Genomic DNA, 25,152 nt, shown 5'->3' with positions numbered 1-25,152 from the left:
CGTGCGAGGGTCTTAGGGGCCTAAGACAAATTTTAAAAATAAACTTATTACAACTACTATAAAAACAATTTTGCAATATGATATATCGCTTTCACCAAATACACAAATCTAACGCTGTAAAAGAATAAAATTATGATATATTATGTCATATAAGTTTATGCTATATTATGTCATATAGGAAAAAAAATACATGAATTCTAAAGGTTAGTTAGTCTACTATGTAGAAAGGTTTTTTAAAAAATAAGTCTGAACCATTAGATTATAAATTATTTTAAATTTTAGGACCTTAAAAAATTTATATTAATCGGGGGTCTAAAGCGAATGTATTTTTCAATACACTGTAGGCACGCCTCTGACACCATGTCCACGCACGTCTCAGGACTTGCGTAAATTGTATATATAAAAGGAAAAACTATGGTAAATTAATACTCGGTTTCCAAAATGAATATATTAGATTCATTGGTTCACCTGATCGTTACGGTCTTATGAGATCAGGTCGTCACAAGTGGCGTCTTTTAGCATCGCCTTTGAGAATTTGTGTTACAGGGATTAGAGTTTGACAAAGGGTTTTGACACACAAAACCACATATCATTGACAAAGAAAACAAACCAGAACATATGCTTGAACATCATGGAGGTTATAGCTTGTCCTGAACAACATAGAGTGTAGGAAAAAGATGTGATGCAAGATCTGTATTTAGTCTGTCTGCCATTTGAAAGTTAACATTAGTATGTAACCTAAACGGCTTTATAAGCACTGCAAGTGTTAATAAGTTCTACGTTATATGCAAGAGTGCATGATTACCGACTTTACATATACACGTGATGTTAATGTTTTATTTGGAAATGATTTGCATTACTAATTGGAACCACAACCAAGACGCTGAGGTTTTTTAGAAAAAAAGAGGAATAGATTTAAACGAAATTGAAAAGATGCTTTATTACTAATCGAAACAACAACCACTACACTGAGTTTAATAAAAAAGGGAAATAGATTAAAAGAAAAGTAAGAGATGCTAATGCATTATTAGATAAAGAGAAGACGTGGTGAGTTAAAAAAAAAAAAAGAGAAGACGTGGTTGTTAAAGTCCTAGTAGTGGACTCATTCCAAACGTGCTTTCTTAGGAGCATTCTCATCCGAAGCAGTTTGTTCTTTCTCTGATGCTGTACGTCCGGCAAGTGAACCATCAGATGTAGATAGCTTGTCTCCAACATTGCAAGTGTTATCAACTTTGGGCTCTGAACCTTATGCCATAACTTCAGGTTTCGCTGCTTCAAGGACCTGTGCACCTTCCTATTAATAAGGCAACAAACACAGAGGTTATATATTTTAGATAGCAGCAAATTTACATTAGGCAAAGAGATCAACATTTACAACAAAGGATGGGGAGAGATCAAATATTTTAGATATCAGCAAATTCACATTAGGTAAAGAGACAAAAAATTAACCACAAAGGCTAGCATAGGTGCAAGCTCTCACGCCGGGAAAATACGAGAAATGTGAAGGTTTGGTGCTTTAAAGTTAAATTGAAATCCTTTAATCTGAGCAGGAAGGTGTAGGCAGTCCCAACATTCTCAGAAAGGGAGCGGGGTAGTTCACTATCAACCTCTAAGCATCAACACTTATTCCCTGCAAACCGGTTAACAGAATTATACATGAATCATTACGCAAAGTAATAGTAAAAATTAATAGCGTGGTTGATTATAGGTGATACCACAATCTGTGCAGCCTGAGAAGCCTGAATGTTCGGCAGTCTAGCTACCTCCATATCAAAACCAAGGAAAGCCGTTGTATCAGTGTCGTCTGAGACAGTAAATATCATCCGGTACCTATTGTAAGGGAAAGGATATTACTACAACATTAGTGTCTGGAAACATATGGCATTTGCTTCTATTACGGGGAAAGATACACAGATCCAAATTACTTATTTGAGGGCAGCCGCAACATTAGTTTCATTACATGCGAGGCATGTGAATGAAGATATCTCTTGGAAAAGTTTCTTTGAACACCCACCACAGTCAATATAACACCAACCGTCATCTTGCTGAATTTCTAGCCGTACAGAAAAAAATAATTATCTGTCAAGTGTAGAAGAAGTACACAAATCAGAAGAATAATATCAAATGATTTAAATTTAAATTGACAAGACTTCAACTGAGGGTCAGTAGCAATAATAAATTGGTTAAGCTCAGAAACGGTAAGAGGTTCAATGGGCATGAACCACCTTTAACGAAGACGCTGTATAGTTTGTACCATTACTTGTCAATATGTAAGTGTATGAGCATGGAAAGACAGTCAACAAAAAGGAAATTTTATTTCATTAGGAGTAGACCAAAGTTGCATTTATCTAATTAGGGTAAGGGAACTTACTTGTCAAACTCTTCTTTTCCTGCAGCTGTTACGTTTAATGAGTTTATGTTAACACATGCTATCAAAAAATCACATACACTACTCAAATTCAAGATACATACCAGGAAGTTGTTTGTTGGTGCTTGCCAGTGCAAGTAACTTGTCGTGTGGTCGGAATCGAAACAGTTCAGTAGGTCTGGGCCTAACGGGATCTGTTAATTTTTTGGAACTTACCGTATTGAGAGGGGGGCATAGACAATCGGAAATTGGGGTTAGTCCGGGTTACATCGAAACAGTTGAGCGTGTAGACAGAACCTTCGTTGAAGGGGGGTTCCTGAATTTGGGTATGCGACTCGAACTAACAGATCCTTGCATAATCGTTGGCTGTTTGAAAGGAGAAAATCAGAATCGATGTTAACGTCAAGTTTAATCAGAGACGGAAGTGCTTACCTGCTCATCAATGAGTAGCATGTCAAGACTCAGTCGTTCATCGCCTTTCCTCACATTCCTGGTCTCCCAAACATCGGCAAACGAACCTCAGAAGTGTTGGAACAGCAACCGAATTTAAAATCAGCAAGGAGGATGAAGAAATTCGCCATCGTCGATAAGTAGAACAAACTTTTCTTCTGGATCTCAGTGAGGTTTTTCTGTTCATCGTTGCTAGAGGGATTATTTATACTGCTAGCTTCAGGCGGTTACTTTGGATGCTAAGAGGTCGAGTTAATGCTTTACAGTGGGAGTAGTGGCTTTATATTCAAGGACATTAAGTTACGTGAGTTGATTGAAGCTCTAGGATACTGGAGAAATCAGATTCAAACATACGAAAGAGAAGGTGAGAAGACGATGAAAAAAAACCTAATAATTCACAGGGCCAACCACAAGATGAAACTGGGCCTGATAATAAGTATTGAAAACCAATCGGAAGATGAGACAGAAAACCCATTACAGACAAGACACAGTTTCAGACGCAGATTGTTTTAATGGATGAAACGTGTCAGAATTTGCCCTCCTCTACCTGATGACGTGGCGCAAGGAGTGAGAGACAAAACTCTACTTAAGATAGGTACACAACGACAATAAGACATTCAATCAAATAACCAAAGATTTGAAAACATAAACCTTACATTAATACATTTTTAGTTTGTTTCTGAACTAAAATGCATTATTAATTTAATAAGTTACTTTCCGTTTATATTGCTAGACAAATTTCAATGCAACATACGATATATGTAAACAACTATACAAAAGAAAGCAAAAATAAAATAAAAATCACAAGGATCTTAGCAAGAAGACAATTCTTCTCTAAATCAAAAGAGTAGGCACTGCAGCCACATCAAAGTTGGATATTTTGATGAGTGTCATGCATTTATTGTAAACAAAGAGAGATCTAAATGGAATTTGAACAAGAGAGACCATTACTCTACTTAACAACAGTACTCATTACTCATCTTATATATTAAAACAGAAGTCACAACTTTAATTTATGTGTGATATTTTTAAAAACGTATCTAGTGGACATATTTCTATAAAGTCATGTTACATTTAATATCTAATCTTATCATTTAAATTTTGGGTATACTAGAAACTTTTATTGGACTGTCAATAATTGGATTTAAACCATAGATGATTCATTGAATTTATAGAAAATATAAATTAAATATATATAATTTAATGTTGTAATACTATACCTCCGTATGTTAATCATTTAAACATTTGTCGATGTTAACTTTTAAAATTATAAAGTTTTTTTTTAATAATAAAAATCATATTATCTAACAATGATTAATCTTTACTACCTTAAACCAATGAAAACAAATTTTAAACTCTATAGTTTATTTTAAAAATTAAACAAAAACTAAATGTTTAATTATTTACTCGATAATATAAATCTATGAAACAAAAAGTTTAATTTTTTAAAAACTTTCTAAATTTGTGAAATGTTACAATATTTTTGAATATGACAATAAAAAAATATTTTACTAAATCTATATATATATAGTTACAATTTTAATAATGAAATAATAATCCGAAAATATATATATAGAAGAAGATACAAATACACGTGAAAGTTTAAAACAATCTATTCAATGAAAAATATACAGTAAACTTATTATGTTTTAAAAATTGATAGACACATATATATTATAATATATACCAATTTAGAATTGAAAACAAAATATTTATACAAAAATAAATAAAAACAAAAACCCGCGTGGTTTGCGTGGATCGAGATCTAGTTATCTACTTAAGAACTAAAAAGTAAGCAAAATTCAAGAAGAAGAATAAAAATTCCAACTTACATTTGTTATTTTTATTGTTTAAGTTGTATTAATTTTAATATTAATATTATTATTTAGTTAAAAATAATAAAAGCTTTGTCCAATGAAAAAAAATGTAAATAATATTACTCATATATAGAAAAAATAACGCACTAAGTTATAAAAAATATTAAATTAAAGTTGGTAACATATAACTTTAAAATTATACTAAATGAAAAAGTAACCAAAACATAAAAAAATAATTAAAGATGAAATTTTGACAAACGTAAAACACATACAGTAATTTAAAAGAAGGGAGAATTTGTGAAATCTAGTGGGCTTTTGGTGCTATATCGGACTCCACTTACGACCAAACAAGATCTATCGTTTGAACTTTGAAAGCAAGATCCTTTTTTTTTTGGACAAAGAATGATCCCCTTAACTTGAAGTTCTACTATCTATGTTGTTTCCGTGTGGAATATCTATATATACTCTTCCGTTTATATGGAAGTATATTTTTTAAAGGAAAAAAAAAACAAATTTAGCTACTCTCTTAGTTGTATTTATCAATATTTACATTATATTAGTTTCAAATTGGTATGTGTAAATTACAAAACAAACCAAAATTATACATGTCAAGCATAAAACCAAACACTATAAAGAAATTTCTTTGTGATGAAAAAATTACAAAAAAACATATGACTAGATCTCCATATTACAGTTATAATAACACTTTTGTCAAAGTGAAACAGTTATAATTAACAATACCTATATCTTTTACTAGATGAAGTTATTATACGAACATGGGGGATTCCTATGTAAGAATGGATGATATTAATTAATATCTCTATGCATTGGAGATATTCAGTTTACATCTCTTTCACGGTAACAAAATTTCTGCCGCCACCACTAAGAGGGGAGGTGCACTCAATGCCCTACAATGTAAGCAAAGGCAAAATCTATGGTTTATTTAATAACTATATATAATCTTTTGCTTAGAGCGTCAACGTCCACCATTCACCCTAAGAAAAGCCTCAAAATATTATATTCTTTACCCACCCATTGTGTAACCTTTTTGTTGTCTTTACCTCTCTATCTTCCTCTTAGTTTCCTACATTTATTCTTCGTTACCAAGGAATAAAAAAAATTGAAACATGCTTCATTGGTGGAACCCATTTGAACCCACTTAACATCGAAAGCGCTTCAAGATTAGTAGATGAAGTGGACCGGTCCTCTCTAAATATCAACTTTGTATAAGCTTACGTAACCAAACCATGATGGAAGAAAGGTTTATATGTTCAAATGTGTAATCGTGGGATCGCGATGGATAAAGATAGTTTGGTCAAGCTATACTATATAGCCTACATTGGGAACGTAGCATAATACAAGTCGTAACTAGTGTTCGGTTTTCTTGTTATATAGAGTAGGCTAAATAAATGAATCAATGGTCCATTTTCTCTTTGCCAAAACAATAAATGACGTCGAATTTATTTTAGGCAGACCTGGCGTCACACGAAATCAAGTTTGGTGAATAACCAAAATAGTTGAAAGCAAAATTTAAATATATAAACAAACTCAAGCGTACAAAGGACTAGTTTGTATTCTGTTTAGTTTTCTTTTTGGAAGTATGTACGTAAGAGGATACCACGTTACCAAACTCAATTCTGGTTGTGTTAAGAAACCAAAACAATTGAAGACGTACGTAAGCATGAATATAAAGTGGCATGTTGTTTCTGCTTCATCAAGTTTAATCAACAGCTTTGACCAACAATTCAAAACTAACACAAATCAGGAAACGGAAGTTAATGCAAGCAAGTGGATGTTTATAAGATAATGCGTTACTAGTAACCAAAAATAATGATAACACGGAACGAGTGACAATATGTACAGTGAGAGGTGAGGTTTTGTGATAACATAATGATAGTAACCAATATTAATGATAACATGAGTAAGTTGAGAACTTACGGCGCATGTTAGCAAGTAAGGTAAATGGGGCTTGTTCAGTGTAAGAATGATTATAGAAATCAAGTTGTGCTGCACATTTGGAAGGTGACATCCACTTATCAAAAGTCATTTCGGCTCCTTTTGTGGTGATGGTTCTAGTGGCTCCACTTCTAGATATAGACAAGCCTCCCCTAAAAACCCTTTGTCTTATTGTAAATTTCAAACTATATTACTTTGTAAATGGTTTGTAACAGTGGAAACAAGTATGTTTAAATGTTTACCAAAGTATAGATATGGTTGGTGTAATGGACTTGCACACAAAATGTTTAACAATAAAACAAATCAATTATGAGAGCACCACCCGGCATCCGACCACACCCCACCAGATACTAGTGGCCTACCAAGTTAATGGCAATTTTCGTAAATACAAGGGCATTTACGTATCCCTAAACTCTATAAATATACAAAGACAAATCTCCAAAACTCCACACAAATCTCCAAAAGCATTATTTACACAGAAGAGATCACAAAGTTAGGGAAAATAAATTATAAAGATGGGCAATTGTATAGTAGTGGAGAAGAAAGTGATAAAGATTATGAAAAATGACGGAGAAGTAGTTGAATACAGAGGTCCCATGCATGTTGATGACATCCTCACCCAATTCTCTGGTCACTACTCTCTCTTTGATTCTCTGTCCAACAATTGTCATCTTCATCCACAAGTTAAGCTTCTCTGTGGCCGTCTCTACTATCTCATGCCAAAGCAGAATACCACAGTCAAGCATAAGAAGACGAAGAAGAAAGTCAGGTTTGCAAATCCAGAGGTAGAGAAAAAAGGAGATGGATTAACAGATTGTGGTGACAACACCAAGGAGAAGAGTCTTGGTGTTGTGAGAGTGAAGATGGTTGTGAGTAAGCAAGAGCTCGAGAAGCTGATTCAAGGAGGTTCAGTTCACGAAATGGTCTATAGAAGTCTTGCTAAGCAACATCTGTGCCATGATGATGATGCTGCTGATGAGGGTCTTAGAGGCTGGAGACCTTTGTTAGATAGTATTCCTGAAACTCATTAGCCTATTACATGTCCACATATATATATGACACATACATAGATATATACATAGAGATTCCTTGACTGCTGATGTCCTAACCCTTATGATATTAGAGATTGAATCTTCTTATTTCGGAACGTGATTAAATCCAATCAAATAGCTTATATTAGTATGATATATTCAGCATTTCCTTCACAAGGAATCTGGTATTGCCTTGAGGGATCAGGGATTGCTGGTAAAACTGATTACAATTTTATGCGCAGCTGGTAAAACTGTTGGACAATAATATTATTGGCTTTGGTATGCGGAGTCTTAAGTTTGTTAAAAAACATTTACTAATGCATAATAATTACCATTACGATACTACTATAATAAGTGGCTTGTTCAGAGATCTACAGTCCCTTTTCAATACTATTAACTTAAACTATTTTTCAGTACTAAGAAGTTTATATTTACGTTAGGAACCGAACTAATCAGAAAATACTGCTTATTTACCTACTTTTGTCTTGTCCCTCTCACCACCACCACCGTTGCTCTCATCAAGCCCTGCTCCAGACGCATTCTTTTTCAGTAAAGTCCAGAAGGATTCAATCCATCTTCTCAAGGGACCAGACTAGGAGTTGCCTTCTTCTGTTGAGAAGATGTATTGAAGTATGACGCTTTTCCGAGTTCTTGATGGTCGTTGAAACTGCCAGTTTCTTCGCCATCGAGAAACCGAAACCTTCCTTTGTGAGAATATATTATTTGCTTGGTTTAAATCAAAATATTCAGATATATGTATGTAATGTTTGATTCAATTATTTCTATGGTTTGATTCAATTATCTATTTTATTAAAACAGAATCATGACCAGTTGATAAAAGGTTATGTCAACTATTTTTATAACCAGATCAAAATTATTATACGTAACTAACTATGCATTACTTTCTATGACTTTTTTTGTAACCATTTTTCAGTTCCAAAATAATCGGGCCCACTACTTTTTATGGCTCTTTTTTGAACGACCTATACAGCTAAATACTGTATGTATCCTATATTTTTGCATAGATCCATTTTCTTTTTACAAATCTATGTATCTTTATATAATAATACATATAAAACAAATCGTATAATGATATGTCTATTACTTCCGACGAGAAAAACACAGACCTATTTCATTTAACTGTTTTTTAAAGAAATCCAGTTCTAATTACAACATATATATTTGTTAAATTTTGACATTATTTCAAAAATTATATTAGATTACTATTAAACAAAAATATAATTACAAAACACACAAAAATAGAAATATTTTTTTTTAAATATAAAACAAAAACTATATCCGCCCTTTCAAGGGCGGGTCAGTATCTAGTTTCTTTAAAATTATATTCAAATTTATAAAAAAATATTACTGTTTTCTCATCTTTTTCTTATTTTTTACTTATTTTTTAATAAAAAGTGGATTATATTTATGATATCTACGCAATGATAGTAAAAGAAAACAATTAGGTATGTGTTTTTCATATTTTGTTTTGGTATGTAACTATTAAGTATTCTTGCAAAATTGGCATATCAAATTTAATTATTTCATTTCCAATCGTATAGAGGCATTGACATTAATGCTCCCACATGAATTTATCTCTTCCAAACGCCGATCTCTTGTAGATGGTGGTTTTTTCTCTCAAAAAGGCAGGGGACTCACTGTCTGAGGAGTTAATGGATGCGGACTTTGAGACTAAGTATTCTAGAGAAGTTCTCAGATAGTCTAGGCAACACATTTCTTTCTTATTGCGAACTATGATTTTCTTTTCAAAGCCTATAGGCTTATGATAGGCATCTCTAGTGGCTTCTTATAAGCAAAGGAAAGTTCACATAGTTGTGGGAGAAGAATAATGGTTTCCAACCATTTACTACCCAAGTAAACACGTTGTCTTCAACACAAGTAATTAAACTTAGTTTAACGCTAAATAACACAATGGTTTAGTTGACATTGATAAATCTACCTAGACAATTCCACATTTCGTCATATGTTGAACATCATTTTGTCTAGTTATTATGAACGGTTCATATCTCTATATAAATTAAAAAAAAAACTAATTTTTTACGTTTGAACTATCAACACAAAATATTTCAATATCTGAAAAGTTCCTACTTTATTCACGAAAGATCATGTTTTCTCTGTTAAGAAACACACTATCGTTTTTGTTATAGAAATCTATTCCTCTTTGAATAGATGAAAGATCATAATGACATAAAGTGACTATAAGGAAAAGGACTTCAAACAACTTACTTGGCTAGTGGCTACATTTTTTATCGAGGCAAGAGTTATAACATGTAATAGAGTCAGCTAAAGTTTTAAATAGTAATAATGTTTACTGGTTTAGAATGCCGCACATACAATGTCTATTCAGTGTTGGTTTCACACAAAAAAAAACCAGATATATTATTTACAAGAAAGTTTTTCAAAACACTAAGTAGCTTTAATTGAATTTATGTTCATGTAATTTTTAATGTAAAAATATATTTTAAATAGTGCAATTCTAAACTGAACTTAAACAATATTTTTCAATTTTTGAACTTTTTAATGTACATTTTATAAGTGAGTTTTATGTTTTCAAAAACTCACAAACCCCAATAATAAACCCAAACAAACAAAGTTGAATTATAATTAAAATAACTATACAAACAATAAGACACTAACTACATGAGATTAAAATCAACAAGAATTTTAGAAACAAATATCATAGAAAAATTGAATATCTAAAAAATCAAATACACTAAAATATCACAACTCAATAACTCATAAATAATATGCATGCTTAATTAAAATAATATAAAATATAAAACTAAACTAAACAAAAATATAAATTAATAGCTATTAAAATCTAGTTTTTTTTGTAAATATTTATTCACATGTATATAGATAGATAGATAGTCATTTGAATGAAGGTGGGATCGTTGATGAGAAAGATATAGTTGAAAAGTATCTGGTGGAAAATAATCTTTGCTACCGTCTAAGGCTGCAAAATTTATCTGATATATTTGAATCAGAACCCAAATCCAACCCAAAAAACTTTAACAGAAATTTAAAATGACATAGAAAAATACCTGAATGGATATTGAGTTAGGATAGATCAGAATATTCAAACTCAAACGGGTAATAATTAATAAATGAATATCCTAAGATAACCAAACATATGTATGCTTAACCCTATATTTCTATTTTACTTCACTCAATTTATTCAAAATATTTATATTGATGTATGTGACTGAGAATCATATAATATCCATATAATTACAGACAAAATGATTTACTATTCACTTAAAATGCATATCAAATTTTTTTGTTTCATGTATTAACAAAAATTGCATTCAAATTCTCAAAACAATAACTACATTAGTGTTTTTCTATTTCCAAAATTTTGTTTCCATACCTATTAATCGTTCAACTTATTAAAAAATTAAAAATTTATGTCAAGTTAATTGTAAAATTTTAAGTATAAGAAACTTCGGTAATGAATAATTCTAATTTTTTCAAAATTTAAAATATCTGAATCTAACCTGAAATAACCATACGTGAACCAAAAATATCTGAACCCATTCGGATATTTAAACGTACTGAAATACCCGTAAATTCAAAATACTTGATCTGAACCGAACACCCATACCTACCGTCAACAACATGTTGAGGTTATATGAAGCATTCTGTTTTAGTACTAAACATTTCATATGTTCATCATTATGTCCAGTTATTATCAACAGTTCAACACATGGTCGGTATGCAACGTTAGAGACTACATAAGAGGAAATATAAAATTGTGTAACCGAGTAATACAAAGCTTAGATGAGGCTTCTTATGTTAATAAGATAAATTGCCTAAAAAGTCAATTGGTAATCATGAAAAAGTGATATAGAAACAATTGGATCTCTGTAAGATTACTCTTTAAGGAGCTCTTTTTTAGATTTGGTAAAGAACTATCATCTCTTTAGCAATCTGAGTACATCTCCAACAAGATGTAGCCATCCTGTGACCAGAACCTGTTGCATGGAAAAGAAAAACACAAGAAGACAATACCAGAGAAGTTAGTGCCCTCTTCTAGTTTAAAGAGTCTGAAGTAGATGATGAATATAGCTTTTGACTTTACCTCTAGTTTCAGCGAAGGGTTCCGACGTACGCAGCCTCTTAGCCAGTTTATGGTCAATGGAAGCGAAGGCACTACAGCGCTTTAGGAAAACCAAGTTTAGTATACGAGACAGAGCCCACGTCTCCTTAGCATATCGACAATGAAACAAGACATGGGCACTATTATTCACAAAGTCAATGTTTATAGTGATGTAAAAAAATCAACCAACTTTGACAAAAAAAAAAATATACTAATTTAATTTTATATTTTATCAATCTATTTATTGGTAATCAGAAAAATAGAATTTTGATATATAATATTAAAGAAAGAAACTACATCATGCTTTTAAACTCAAAGTTGATATGCAACGTTAAGATAAAATTGTGTAAAGAATAATACAAAGCTTAGATGAGGCTTATCATGTTAAGATAAAATAGACCAATATATCAAGTGGTAATTATGAAAAACAAAGTGATGTCTAAAAACAATTAGACCTCTGTAAGATTACTCTAAAGAAGCCCTTGTTCAGTTCTGGTAAAGAACTATCATCTCTTTAGCAATCTGAGTACATCTCCAACAAGATGTAGCGATCCTGTGACCAGAACCTGTTGCGTGGAAAAGAAAAACACAAGAAGAAGACAATACCATACAAGTTAATGCTCTCTTCTACTCTAAAGAGTCTGAAGTAGATGATGAATATAGCTTTTGACTTAACCTCTAGTTTCAGCGAAGGGTTTCGGCGTACGCAGTCTCGTAGCCAGTTTATGGTCAATGGAAGTGAAGGCATTACAGCGCTTGAATGTGTCCCTGCAGGTCCACCACAATGAGGTGCATCTCCACACAGGAAATCATGAGGTGGTAAGGAAGTTATTCCATCAGGGTTCAGTGTATGGTCAAGCGCAGCATCTGATTTGTCACACCAGACAATATGCTCAAGATCAGGCCTATAATCAATTTAACTACAAAGACAGCGAAAGTTAGCTTTTACCTGTTCCTTGGATAGATCTCTCCCAGAGTTTCTGTAGTCTGAATTGCCAAGTCAAATCCTTTCTACGTGTATCTAAAGGAATAGCTGATGCGCCTGAAATGACCTTGTTGTAAGTTGACATGCTCGGAACGAACAGTGCTCTTGAGAAATGAGTGCCTGAAAATGTTTTAATTCACCAATATCCATTAAATATTAACAAGTAACTATTAAAAACAGAGTAATTTGTTTTTAGATTACCTGAGGAAGCACAAGTGGTCACAAGCTTTGGAAGTAGAACTTGAGGATCTCTCACTTCCATGCAGTTGAACAGAAGAACCTATTAACACAGAAGAACTCTTCACAAGTCAGATCAAAGTATCAAATACAAAATTTCATTAGCAATTGAGCAGAAAGCAAAAGAACTTTGTCAACAAGCAATTGTACCTGCTTGGAGACTCTGTTAAAGTCTTTACCAAACTCCCCATTTCTCTTGTAACCATTGACAGGAGTAGTAGATAAGCTTTTGTTTCCTCTGACTGCAGAAGAGAACCAACGGCCACAAGCCTCCATGCTCTCTGGACTGTGAGCTCCATCCAAGTAAAATATCAGATCACCGCATGGAGTTTTCAACGAGTCCTGTTGATCTGATACTAGATCATGAACGACTTGGGCTCTCCCATGAAGTCGTGCAGTTGCAAGACCACGGCAAAACGCTACCGGCATATCAGTTTCATTACTTCCCTGTTAATAGAAAAGCCAAAGAATTCAGCAAATAAAGCCATTAGAAGTTTTGATAAGGTTTAATGACACCAAGAGCAAAAAACAAACATTTGGAAATATCTTGTCCCAGTTGCCAGTTCTTTGAAGCCAGCATCTTGAAAGAGAAACAGCAAGACCTGCATTTACAAGCTGATGATCCCCAGACAAGCCAAGTGTAATTCCATCCAACTTTTTAAGGTCAAGAGGCGCTATTACTTCCAGAGGAACCTGCGACGCAGGTTAAATAGTATTTAGTATTTATTCCTTGTAATTCGGTTTTCATAACAGCATAACTAAACCACAGATGAAACAAAGGCCATGATAGGCTTGTAAACGTAAACTGCATTACTTCTAAAACTGAGAAACAAACTCTCCCAAACCTAAACAGTCCCAAAACACTTGATATCCCTTCCTACATTTCAAGCCTCTTTAATTTATATTGATCCTATTCACTAATACACATGCTGAGACTGCTTGATTATTCGATAAACTCTTATCAGAACTAAAATTTTGTACATTAGTTAATAGAACTTATGGTGGGAGTACTTGGAAAAAGAATGAAATATAAAATCTATAAACTATAAGTTACCTTAAGATTATTAGCTGTTTCTTCAAGAACCTCCATTGCTTCAGAGAGTTGTGGTACTGTGAAGGCCGGGATTTGAGGCTTTCATTAGCGTTACAAGAAAACAGAGCAAATCAGAGAATATCTAACATGAATCTACCAATTCGAACTCTTAAAACAAATATATTGCATTTATGGAAAATCTAAGATAAAGGAAACCTTTTTGGAAATAGCTTACAAAAAGTCAGAAGGTACCTTGAAAATCCCAGCCTTATGATAAGCAATGTCAGCTAACGTATGTCCTGTGTAGAATCAGCACTGAGAAATTAGAGTATAAATGTAAAAACATTTGCCTAATGACTTGAGAATAAATAGTGTGGCATATACCCAATATATCCATATGATCCATTCCAAGAGAAGCAATGCCGCAGACAACAGGTTTTTGAATCTGTAGTTCACATTTTCCATTTTAATGTAACCAGATGTCCGACATTAAATAAATATGACAGTAAACTCAGAACATAAAGAATCTCAAAAGATGCTTACCACGTTTGTTGAGTCAAGTTTCCCCCCAAGTCCAACTTCAATGACAGCAACATCAACCTATCAGGAACATCAACATCCAATTTTAGTCAAATACGTAAGGTTCAGTACAAGACTTATCGGATAACATAGTTGATAAGTGATATACCTTTTCACAAACAAAAATCTTAAATGCCAACACTGTGAGGAACTGAAAAAGAGGAGGCATGGTAACACCATCTACAGCTTTCTCCTGCAAATATGAAGCTCACAATTAGATCTTTACACTGTTTTCTCATAGTCTACACCGAGTATTTTACTCCTAGTTAAAAATATATTCAACCAAAACATCCCTCAGACCAAAGCAAAATAATGTAGTACGGTTCCTTCTCCTCTCATTCCATAACAAAAACAGACTCAAAATGGTAATTCATGGCAGAAAGTGAGCAATGAATAATACTTGAAGACTATATCCAGTTATACATCTAAAACTGGAACTATTGAAGAGTCTTTTACCTTCAGTAACTTCCAACATTCCCAAAAATACTGCAGAAACTTTTCCTCAGATATATCCAAGCTGGAAAAGCAAAAACAGCATTTCAAATAGGTCTCAGTGTTCACGTAGCATTGAACATCAAATGTACTGATGAACTTACCCATCTATTCGGAATCTTTCCCTCACATCCATCAGGTGAGGAGATGTAAACAATCCTGTTCTAAACCCACAGTTACGTAATATTGCCTCGCAAAATACACATGTTGAGCCCTGATAAAATACACAAGGCAGACAAATAAAAATCAGAAGCTACTTATGGAACCCTGAAACACATGAATATTACTTCCTTTCATAAGCATAAGCTACAATAATGGTCATGAGAATTTCAAACTTTCAAACAATTATTAGTAGAAATTACTCAAAATTGACTCACCAAATGAAATTACTCAAAAATTGGAAAAAAATATCATCTCACATAAAATATACTGCTAACAATTTCAAGTTAAAGTTTCAATTCAAATTCCAGGAAATGTAAGCACCCTACCTTTCCCTTCGTTCCTGCGACATGAATAACTTTTAACTCTTTTATTTTATCCTCCAGGCCCAAAATCTGTATTGTCAAAACCAAAACCGAAGACAAAACTTTCAGTATTTAGAGTAAGTTAAAATATTCATGTCACACTTAAATATTGAAATATTCTCAATAGTCTTTGTATGCCTTCTGTTTTATTTCATGTGAGTTTATGCCTATTCTAGAAAGCACAATCCAGAGAATGTTAACTGTAAATGGCTGTATCACCTTGAGATATGAGACGACTTGCTCAAGCTTGTCACGACTTCCTAAGGTAGGTGAGCGGTCGCCACGTCGACGAGAAATAAGAGTGGAGAGCGCGTCCATGGCATCATCATAAGAAGACAAAGCTGCACTATCTGCCTTCTCTTCCTTGGCACCCATATCAGTAACAGAACTCTCCACAACTTGTATTGATTTGCTTGAGTACCTAAGACCTAGAGACGCCAACAGAACAATAAGTCCCAGGTATGAAACAAGTGTAAGCAAGTGAATGGTGCATATACACTTACTACTGTTGAAATAAACACGATCTCGAGAGCCTAGAGTTAAACTTTGAGAGCTCGGCGTTGTTTTATTGAAGAAGGATTCTCTTTTGTGAGAAAAGAATGGAACTAGAGGTGCACCGCACTTTAGAAGCCCGTTCACATAAATGAGCATCAGGGAATGTCAAATCTGCAACCAGAATATACTTTGGTGAGTTGATAAATTTGTTCTTATTTTCCATTAATGAACATTGTGCAATCTTCAAAACTCAAGAGCCTAAAGTGTGTCCCTATAACAAAAACAGAACACAGCTCTTGAGTTTTCTAAATAACTCTTCACAAAATTGCTCATACAAGTAAAGTTATCTACTTTTAAGTATTCATTAGCCTTCTCAAAGCCTCACAACAGGGATGCTAAGATTCAAGAAACTCCATAGATACAATCTAAAATAGAAAAGTTGTCTACTTTAAGCATTCATTAGCCTTCTCAAAGATTCAACACTGAGGATGCTAAGATTCTAGAAACTCCATAGATACAATCTAAAACAGAAAAGTTGTCTACGTTAAGCATTCATTAGCCTTCTCAAAGTCTCAACATTGAGGAAGCTAAGAATCAAGAAACTCCATAGATACAATCTAAAACAGAAAAGTTGTCTACTTTAAGCATTCATTAGCCTTCTCAAAGATTCAACATTGAGGATGCTAAGATTCAAGAAACTCCATAGATACAATCTAAAATAGAAAAGTTGTCTACTTTAAGCATTCATTAGCCTTCTCAAAGATTCAACATTGAGGATGCTAAGATTCAAGAAACTCCATAGATACAATCTCAGATAGAAACCCAGTAACGAGGAACACTCACATCTATCAAGACAAGAACACCAATAGATTCAATCTAAAACACTTTCCTTTCATCATATAATAAGCTAACTAGTAGAAAGAGAGAGAGAGACCAACCATGGAAAACTTTTGCAATCACTTTCAAAGACTCTTTGCGTGTGTGGCTCTTCTTGTTGAAACGTATATCAAATCGCTTCCAGAATTTGTGGAATGCGAAAAAGAACAAATCGAGGAAGGATGATGTTTTAAGGGTTAGTGGGGGGCACACCACTCAGCAGCCATTGCCGAAAAGGGAAGACGACAGCTCCACTCTGCACCACCTACCTTGGTTTTCGAATCGTCTGCGTCATCCTACTTGATTTAAAGCCATAAGATATTAATCTCTTTTTTTTTTTTTCACGCTCAGAAACAGTGTTTTTTTTCCGACAAGGAACCATTCCAAAAACCAAACCAAATTTTATTCAAACTTGGAGCCCATAAGAACGGATCCAGACCAAACCTAAGGCCCAAATGCCAAGACTAGTTACATAACCTAAAAAGTAATCTGATCAAACCCATAACGAAAATGATAATATATATATTTATTTTGAGAATTGATAAATTTTAATTTTGCTAACTTTTTTGTTTGTTTGAAAAAGGGCTTAATTTTGCTAACTTGACCATTTCTAAACTCAAATCATTTTAAACTAAGGAAACTAATGGAGACAGAACTAAGGACTGTAAGAGCATCCTCATTAGGGTTCACTCTCCAAGCTCTCAAGTTTTCCAAAAAAAAAAAAAATAATATTTATGGATCCCACATATTTTATGAACCTGTCTCTCAAAAAAATTTCATTCTGAACCCGTTTCATCACTGTTTTACGGGTTCCACGCCACGTGGCAACCCGCGATTGGTTTAATTATTTTTTTATTTTATTTTTTTTTAAAAAAAATTAAACGAAAAAAAAAATTAATAATCAATTTCCCTGAAACCTCTTCCCTCAGTTTCACTAATGGGGATGCTCTTGGTTTTCCGAAGTGGCACCCGAACCCGATCCGAAAAATCCGAACCGAAATCCGAACCGAAGTAACAAAATACCCGAACGGGTATTGAATAAGGAGAGATTAGATACCCGAACCCGAACGGATAATACCCAAAACCGAATGGATATCCGAAGATAACCGAACATACATATAATTAACTTTATATTTCTAGTTTATATCTCTCATTTTATATAAAATATTTATATTGATACTACACATACTTTAAGTTCATATGATATACATACAATTACGGAAAAAATGATTTCTTACTCACTTAAAATGCATGTCAAATTTTTTATTTCAAAAATTAACAAAAAGTTACATCAAAAATTAAAAAAAAATAACTAAATTAATGTCTTTTTAGTTTTAAAATGTTATGTGCAAATCTATTAACCATTCAATCTATTAAAAATACAAAATTAGTTAACTGAAAGTTATATTTTTAAATACAACAAACTTGAGAAATGAAAATTTTAATTTTTTTTTCAAAATCTAAATATCCGAACCCGATCCGAAATAACTGAATCCGAACTAAAAATACCCGAACCCGATCCGAAGTACAGAAATACCCGAACGGGTTCTAGACCTCTATACCGAAATACCCGAAAATCCGAAATACCCGACCCGAATCCGAACGGATACCCGAACGCCCACCCCTAGCTGTCAAATGTCAATATTTTTTTATTTTTTTTATTTTTTTATTTTTTTTGAGAAAAAATGTCAATATTGATGGTGTAGACTTGTAGTTATGATTATAGTTAATAGTTGAACTTCTTATTTTATGGAGTCGCAGTAGTAACTTATTAAAATATAAAGTTAACAATCTGTATAAATATAACGTTACTCTACACAAATTTTCTACACTGTGGTCCAAAATCAAACAGCATAAAGATCGCTAGCCCCTCCTCTTTTTTGTAACACGCTAGCCCCTCCTCATATTATTCCTTTTGTTGCACCTCAAAACATTTACTGGATGTAAAAACAAAAAGAAAAACGTTTGATGCGTTCTATACATTCCTTTTTAAAAAGGCGTTATGCATGATCGCCTTGTCACCACATGCAATGGCTATGCATGCAAACACAATAAGATCACGGGGATAGGTCTGGGCATTCGGGGTTCCAATCGGGTTTCGGTTTTATCCATTCGGTTTTTCGGGTTTATCAAAATCAGCCCCACTCGGATTATATGAAAATTCGGTTCGGGACCAGTTCGGGTTCTATCGGGTTCGGGTCGGAGTTAGTAAATCTTCAAAGAACCGGTACAACCCAATATATTTTCGGGTTCGGATCCCAATCGGTTTTTCGGTTTAAAAGTACCTGATTTTTACCTATTTTATAACCAAAATATGAGTAAAATCGGTTCTTCAGTTTTAAAATATCTGATTTGTACCTATTTTGTAACCAAAACTTAAGTAAAATTGATTCAAAAATAAAGAACATCAACCGTGATCATTCAAAATCAAACGAAAAATAAACATATTTACTGATAAAAAGAAAACAAAATAAATAAATGCATAAAACGAAAACCAAGTTCTCATGAAATGAGAAACATTGTTTAACGAAAACAAAATCTAAATCTAAATACTTCAAGATTCAATGGTCATCTTCTACCATCAACCTTCATGTAATAGAACCACCAACCTTCATGTAATAGATAAATATTTTAGATGTTCAATATTTCTTAGAGTATTTTGGATAAATATTAGGAATTGAGATCATGTTTGGTACAAGATCTATTCGAGGTTTCGAATGTTTCGGGTTCTATCGGATATCCATTTAGATTCGGGTTCGGTTCGGATAATACCCATAATCCGAAATACCACAAAACAAGATCCATTCGGTATTTACATCGGGTTCGGATCGGTTCGGATTCATTTTTATCGGATCGGATTCGGTTCGAATTTTCGGGTTCGGTTTATTTGCCCAGCCCTACACGGGGATGCCTAAAGAGGAAACCCACTTCAGACCTCGGAAATTCTAGCCATGTACGTGTCTTTCTTGATGAAATTCGTTTCCAATAACATTTAGAAATAAATCACAAAAATACAAAATATGTTTTTAACTTCAATGGGAGAAAAAAACTGGAGTCACGAGAAAGAGATAGGGACTAATAGCAGCAAAAACACACATGTGATACGTTCGTTATCACAACTTTTGCTCTCGCTCTCCTTCACATGCACAAGATTGGGAACATGAAGTCTATATTCGTACCAATTTTGATAATTATCTATTCGATAAAATATATATATACACATAAATCACGATTTAGTTTGCCAAAAAATAATCAATAACAGGAGAAATATGTTTTCCATTTTTTATTTGGAAATTGGACTCTATATATATTGACCCCTATATCATTGTTCATAGTGAGCTTAGTCTGCAAAATAAATCCTCTACGTGAGCTTCATTACAATCATTTATGTTATCTAAAATGGCAACCAATCTTAACACCATTTTTCTCTCCATTGTTATGTTTCATCTTGTTCTGTCTGCTCAAACTCAAATGCACGTAAGTGTTTGAACATTCGTTCTATTTTAGGATGTACGTAATTACTTTTTTCAGTTCTTCACATTCATCAAACTTTGTATTATTTTCATACGTCTTGATTATCGTACAGCCAATACACCTGGAGTCTCCTGCTCCACAACCACATCCACCACAGTCCCAACCGCAAACACCGCATCACAACAGCTCCCAAGTGAGTTTCTACGGCTTCACTACTCACTAAAAAGAGTTTCATGAAATCCACACAACCCCCTTTGACCTTCTTGTTGATTTTGACAGTACGGTACTACTGAAGGCAGCCTTCAACCCCAAGGTAAACCAATGACTAGCTAGCGTTCAATATATTGTTTGCGCTGAATGCAAAAGCTAAAATCCATTTTTTGACTATACTAGAGTGTGGGCCACGGTGTGGAGATAGATGCTCGAATACAAAATACAAGAAGCCATGTTTGTTCTTCTGTAACAAATGTTGTGCCAAGTGCTTGTGTGTACCTCCAGGTACTTATGGCAACAAGCAAGTCTGCCCTTGCTACAACAACTGGAAGACTCAGCTCGGTGGACCTAAATGCCCTTGATTTATCCTCTTAATGCATAACCTCCATATAGTTTGTTAATCTATCTACCATAATGTTCTATATGTATTTGGACTCATTTGCATAATCACATCAATAGGACCACGTCAAAAGTGCTTTTGATGCTTACTTATCCTTTATAAAGATTTTGAGTGCACATAAAAGATTTTGTTTATGAAGCTATGCATCTCTAACGTACAAAACTTGCAAGTGATGGCTTCTGGTCTTTAACTGACATACCAGAAGCTTGAATACCATTACAAATTAACTTTTCCAAGTGAAAGATGTAATACAACATCTATATTATTTTATTAAATTGGAAAAGAAAAAAAGCGGTCCAAAGCCAAGTAGGCCATTAGTTATAAGTCTATTATAGAGAGATACATTAAGAAGATGCATGGAGAGAAGAGAGCAATGAAAGAGTTATATATATAGCCTTTTCATTATTTAAATCCACATGTATATAAACATGAAGATCGTCAAGAGTTGGAGGTCGTCGATGAAGGAGTATGGATTTCATGGTAACAGCCACACTAATTGTGGAGGCAAATTGGCATCTTCCCTGTGTCCTTACAACTTGGGAGTCCAAACTTCAGACAATCTTTGTCTTTTTGACATATTATCAAAGGCACTTTCACAGTAACTTTCACCATGACTGGTAATCATTCATGTACACACCAAAACTGTTAAGGATGTAACATATCAAATGATCGAGATCATAAAACGGCTAATGCTTACATGACGAGACCAGGAAGAGGATGACAAAAAATGCTGAAATTTTCTCCATTTAAATTCCTATATTGTCACATATGTTTGAAGGGAGCTGATTATGGATTCATAGGTGTAGCATCTATTTATACTATATGATTAGTGGGTTGAAGACGCAGCAAATACATTGCCGATATAATTAGTCAATCCCCTGAGAACCATTACAACATTAGAAGCATGACATGTATCATCATGAGAATGATTTTCGAAGAAAAGTAAGGTGGTCCATCTAAATATAAACTATAGTTTTCATTAAACTCATCGTAAAATCATTTATTAATATTAAAAGTTATTTTTCATTACTTTCTTAAATAAAAGTTACGCAATTACGTAATGTTATTAAAATATATATATGCAATTAATGATTTACATTAACAGAGATTTGCTAACAACTTGTATACACTCAATCATTTTTGTTTAAATCTTTGTTATTAAAATAAATTACACAATTGCATTAACCATTTAATAAAAAATTAGATTATTTCGTATGTGCTGTATTTTAAATTTTTAAAAACGAGTATAAATTACTAAACTGTTAAAAGTCTCAAACAAATTTTTGTTATCAATGGTTTAAATTTTTTGTTATGATAAGATATAAATAGTTATAAACCACATGAGTAAAGAAGTTTTATTTAATAAGTGTTTATATTAATATATAATTAATATATATATATATATATCATTTAATTAAATTACATATCATATAAAATACAAATTATATATTGATATTTACATTTAGGCCTGGGCATTTCGGGTTTCGATTCAGTTCGATTAGGGTATTTCGGGTATCAGGTAGTTCGGGTAGGGAGTTAGAGGATTCATTTACTACTTGACATATTTTCGGTTCAGTTTGGTTCGGATAGTTTCAATTTTGGTTCGGTTCGGATAGTAAAATTAGGAACCGGAAAATACCCGAAAAAATTGGTTTCCATTTGGTTTCAGTTCTGGTTCGGGTAGTTCGGATAGTTCGAGTAAAATATCGGTTATTTAGGGAAAATATTTAAAACAAAATTAGGATGTTCAACTATTCATTTATAGCGCGAATCTTATATTTCACAAGTTAATTAAATTTTTAACACAAATATACAAATCAATTGAGAAATCCAAACTGGAAAACAGTTGCTTAAATTTCACTTTGCACTTTAAATATTTGGAGATTCCACCTCATCTCAGTTTTTTTTGTGCGCTCCATCTTCAAATACTTCATAAAAAGAAGAACCAAAATTCTTGTTTCAACATATTTTCAGAAAAAGTTAAATACTTTCCAATAACCAATCAAATCTATCACAAACCCAGATAAGAACGTATATGAATAATCTTTTTAATTTGTTTTCTTTGAACTTTTCTTCATCTAGAAATTGTAATATCAAGAACAAGAGCTACCTACTGAGAAAATACATGTTTTAAGCTCAGATTCAAAGAACTAGATTTGGTTAATAATACTCTCAACATCTTCAAAATAGGATGTAAACATGAATCAAAATGTAGAAAGACAAAAAGATGCAGAATTGATTTCAAAGATATTGTGGATTAATGGAAGAGAGAGAGAGAATGGTTTTGAATTTCAGACTGTTTGTTAATATTTGAAGAGGTAAGGGATAGAACTATGCTTGATCTAAAGCTTGATCTAAAGTTAATGAAAGATATGAGTACATAAATCAAATCTTGCAGAATATTTTAACAAGATTCGGCCTATGTCAAGTAGTAGTGTTCAGAGAGGATATGTAGGGGCAACAGAGTCACGATAAATTATGCACAGTGTAAAAACATAGGGCTTTGGTATATTGTTAATTATAAGATAGTTTTTTGGTAGGAGAGCTAATTTCTCTTATATTTATACATAGTTTATTTTTATATTTATTTAAATTATCTATTCAAATTATTTTTTGATATAAGTAGTAAAAACTATAATCATAATTCAAAATATATTTGCAGCGAAAAATACTTTGTAGGTTTTATAGAGGAACCCCTAAAAGCTGTAATGATAATTTAAAATGCTTAAAATATTGGAGATATTCAAAATATTTATTGGGTTTTCACTCAAATATTTAGACTGGCGTAATTTATGTTAAATTTAGGTATTCAGTCATGTATTATAAAATTATGTTATTTTTTATTTTTATTATTTAATTTGGAGAACTTAAAGATATATTTTACTTTTAGAATTTTATATGATTTAATCGGGTATTTAAAACTTATTAAACCCATAAAAATATGAAACCAAAATTTATTAATATCCTAATGAGATTTAAATTACTACCTCCAAAAACTTGAAACCTTAGTAGAATTAAATCAAAAACTGATATAAATACCTGAAAGATATATATATTGTAAGAGTTGCTAATAGTTTTCATCAAACATAAAATCTATCATTTCCATATTGAAGAATTTTCGATCAGTAATACATATTGGTGATTTTCATCTAAATAAACTGTTTACATATTGTTTTTTACAAAATAATATAATAAATTAATTATTAAACCGACTAACCTCAAGCATTAAGTCAATTATGTATTATTAAAAAGTGTAGATTGTAATGCTATGTTAAATATTATTAGGTATTTTTCAGAAAAAATTACCAGGTGAAAATAATAAATCATAGGTTTTAGTAAAACATATTAGAACCTTAGTAGAATAAAATAATTTGACATAAACCGTCCACTAACGTATGTATTCTATTTACCTATATTATTATCAAGTGCTAATATCAGGATAAGATAATTTTATTTGCATATGTTATTAATCCTACATATAACTATCCACTAATAATTAACTGAGAAAAGTGAAACCCTATAATTGTGGATTAAAATGGAACCATCGACTAAAATCAATTGAGATAAGTGGATCCCTAGAATTATGGAGCTAAAATAAAGGTTAACCAGGATAAGACATGCGCCTTGCGCAAGATAAAATTAAAATTACATTGTTAAATAAAAATATTTTACACATATATATGTATATATATATATAGTTTTTAACTTACATATTAATATGAGTATGATGACATAATTGATTAGATGCTTGGTGGTGCGATAAGACTCACATGAGTATGTAATCGTGAAATTGACTATCAATTTCGAAACACCTTGAACGATGAAAGGATCAAATTGGCTAACCAATTCTTTTTTACACATGACCATGTCTTCTATACCAAAAGTGTTTTTAAAATCGGACCGACTCGGTGGTTGGACCAGGTTCGACCATGAACCGGTCACGTAATCAGGTTGGATCTAACAATTAGTTTGACCATGAAGCTGTCAAATAGTCGGATTGCATCTCAAAGTTATTAAAATTTATAAAAATCATTAAAATTATAAAAAATATGAAAATATTTTATATTTGATTTTTTTGTCATTAATATTTTATATTTTATTT

At 32.5% G+C, this 25,152-nt stretch overlaps 3 protein-coding genes and 1 long non-coding RNA gene across 10 annotated transcripts; 2 read left to right on the top strand and 2 right to left on the bottom strand.

Annotated features, from left to right (window-relative positions):
• Positions 1-921: 921 nt before the first annotated feature.
• On the bottom strand, positions 922-4,254 carry LOC103847809. Of its 4 annotated transcripts, none has more exons than XR_004451430.1 (7): positions 2,801-4,254; positions 2,473-2,734; positions 2,151-2,396; positions 1,926-2,045; positions 1,716-1,830; positions 1,450-1,630; positions 922-1,294 (listed from the first exon to the last, which is right to left on the bottom strand). It is a non-coding gene; the product is annotated as an uncharacterized LOC103847809 (long non-coding RNA). The 4 variants fall into 4 exon arrangements; XR_004451428.1 differs by having other exon boundaries at positions 1,926-2,053; positions 2,801-4,252; XR_004451429.1 differs by having other exon boundaries at positions 1,926-2,079; positions 2,372-2,396; positions 2,801-3,377.
• A 734-nt stretch (positions 4,255-4,988) lies between these two features.
• On the top strand, positions 4,989-20,891 carry LOC103847791. Its single transcript, XM_033290440.1, has 5 exons — positions 4,989-8,269; positions 20,308-20,440; positions 20,550-20,630; positions 20,717-20,750; positions 20,831-20,891. The coding sequence occupies exon 1, from the start codon at positions 7,107-7,109 to the stop codon at positions 7,620-7,622; it is 516 nt and encodes a 171-aa protein (XP_033146331.1). The 5' UTR covers positions 4,989-7,106; the 3' UTR covers positions 7,623-8,269; positions 20,308-20,440; positions 20,550-20,630; positions 20,717-20,750; positions 20,831-20,891.
• LOC103847762 (gibberellin-regulated protein 13) lies at positions 8,251-21,184 on the top strand. The gene is made up of 5 exons (XM_009124842.3): positions 8,251-8,269; positions 20,308-20,440; positions 20,550-20,630; positions 20,717-20,750; positions 20,831-21,184. The coding sequence occupies exons 2-5, from the start codon at positions 20,351-20,353 to the stop codon at positions 21,010-21,012; spliced, it is 387 nt and encodes a 128-aa protein (XP_009123090.1). The 5' UTR covers positions 8,251-8,269; positions 20,308-20,350; the 3' UTR covers positions 21,013-21,184.
• On the bottom strand, positions 11,358-17,344 carry LOC103847770 (folylpolyglutamate synthase). Of its 4 annotated transcripts, none has more exons than XM_033290433.1 (17): positions 17,026-17,344; positions 16,096-16,258; positions 15,812-16,020; positions 15,557-15,622; positions 15,173-15,282; positions 15,033-15,093; positions 14,686-14,769; positions 14,541-14,597; positions 14,382-14,442; positions 14,250-14,296; positions 14,019-14,096; positions 13,499-13,657; positions 13,115-13,411; positions 12,929-13,007; positions 12,692-12,847; positions 12,419-12,609; positions 11,358-11,617 (listed from the first exon to the last, which is right to left on the bottom strand). In XM_033290433.1, the coding sequence occupies exons 2-17, from the start codon at positions 16,241-16,243 to the stop codon at positions 11,558-11,560; spliced, it is 1,863 nt and encodes a 620-aa protein (XP_033146324.1). In that variant the 5' UTR covers positions 16,244-16,258; positions 17,026-17,344; the 3' UTR covers positions 11,358-11,557. The 4 variants fall into 4 exon arrangements, with proteins under 4 accessions (XP_033146324.1, XP_009123099.1, XP_009123096.1 ...); XM_009124851.3 differs by lacking the exon at positions 11,358-11,617 and adding an exon at positions 11,994-12,308 and having other exon boundaries at positions 16,931-17,343; XM_009124848.3 differs by lacking the exon at positions 11,358-11,617 and adding an exon at positions 11,994-12,308 and having other exon boundaries at positions 17,026-17,342.
• Positions 21,185-25,152: the final 3,968 nt, after the last annotated feature.

The sequence above is a fragment of the Brassica rapa genome, chromosome A01 (genome assembly GCF_000309985.2).
Source record: "Brassica rapa cultivar Chiifu-401-42 chromosome A01, CAAS_Brap_v3.01, whole genome shotgun sequence".
Taxonomy (NCBI): Eukaryota; Viridiplantae; Streptophyta; class Magnoliopsida; order Brassicales; family Brassicaceae; genus Brassica; species Brassica rapa.
This window is presented reverse-complemented; position numbering and strand designations above follow the sequence as displayed.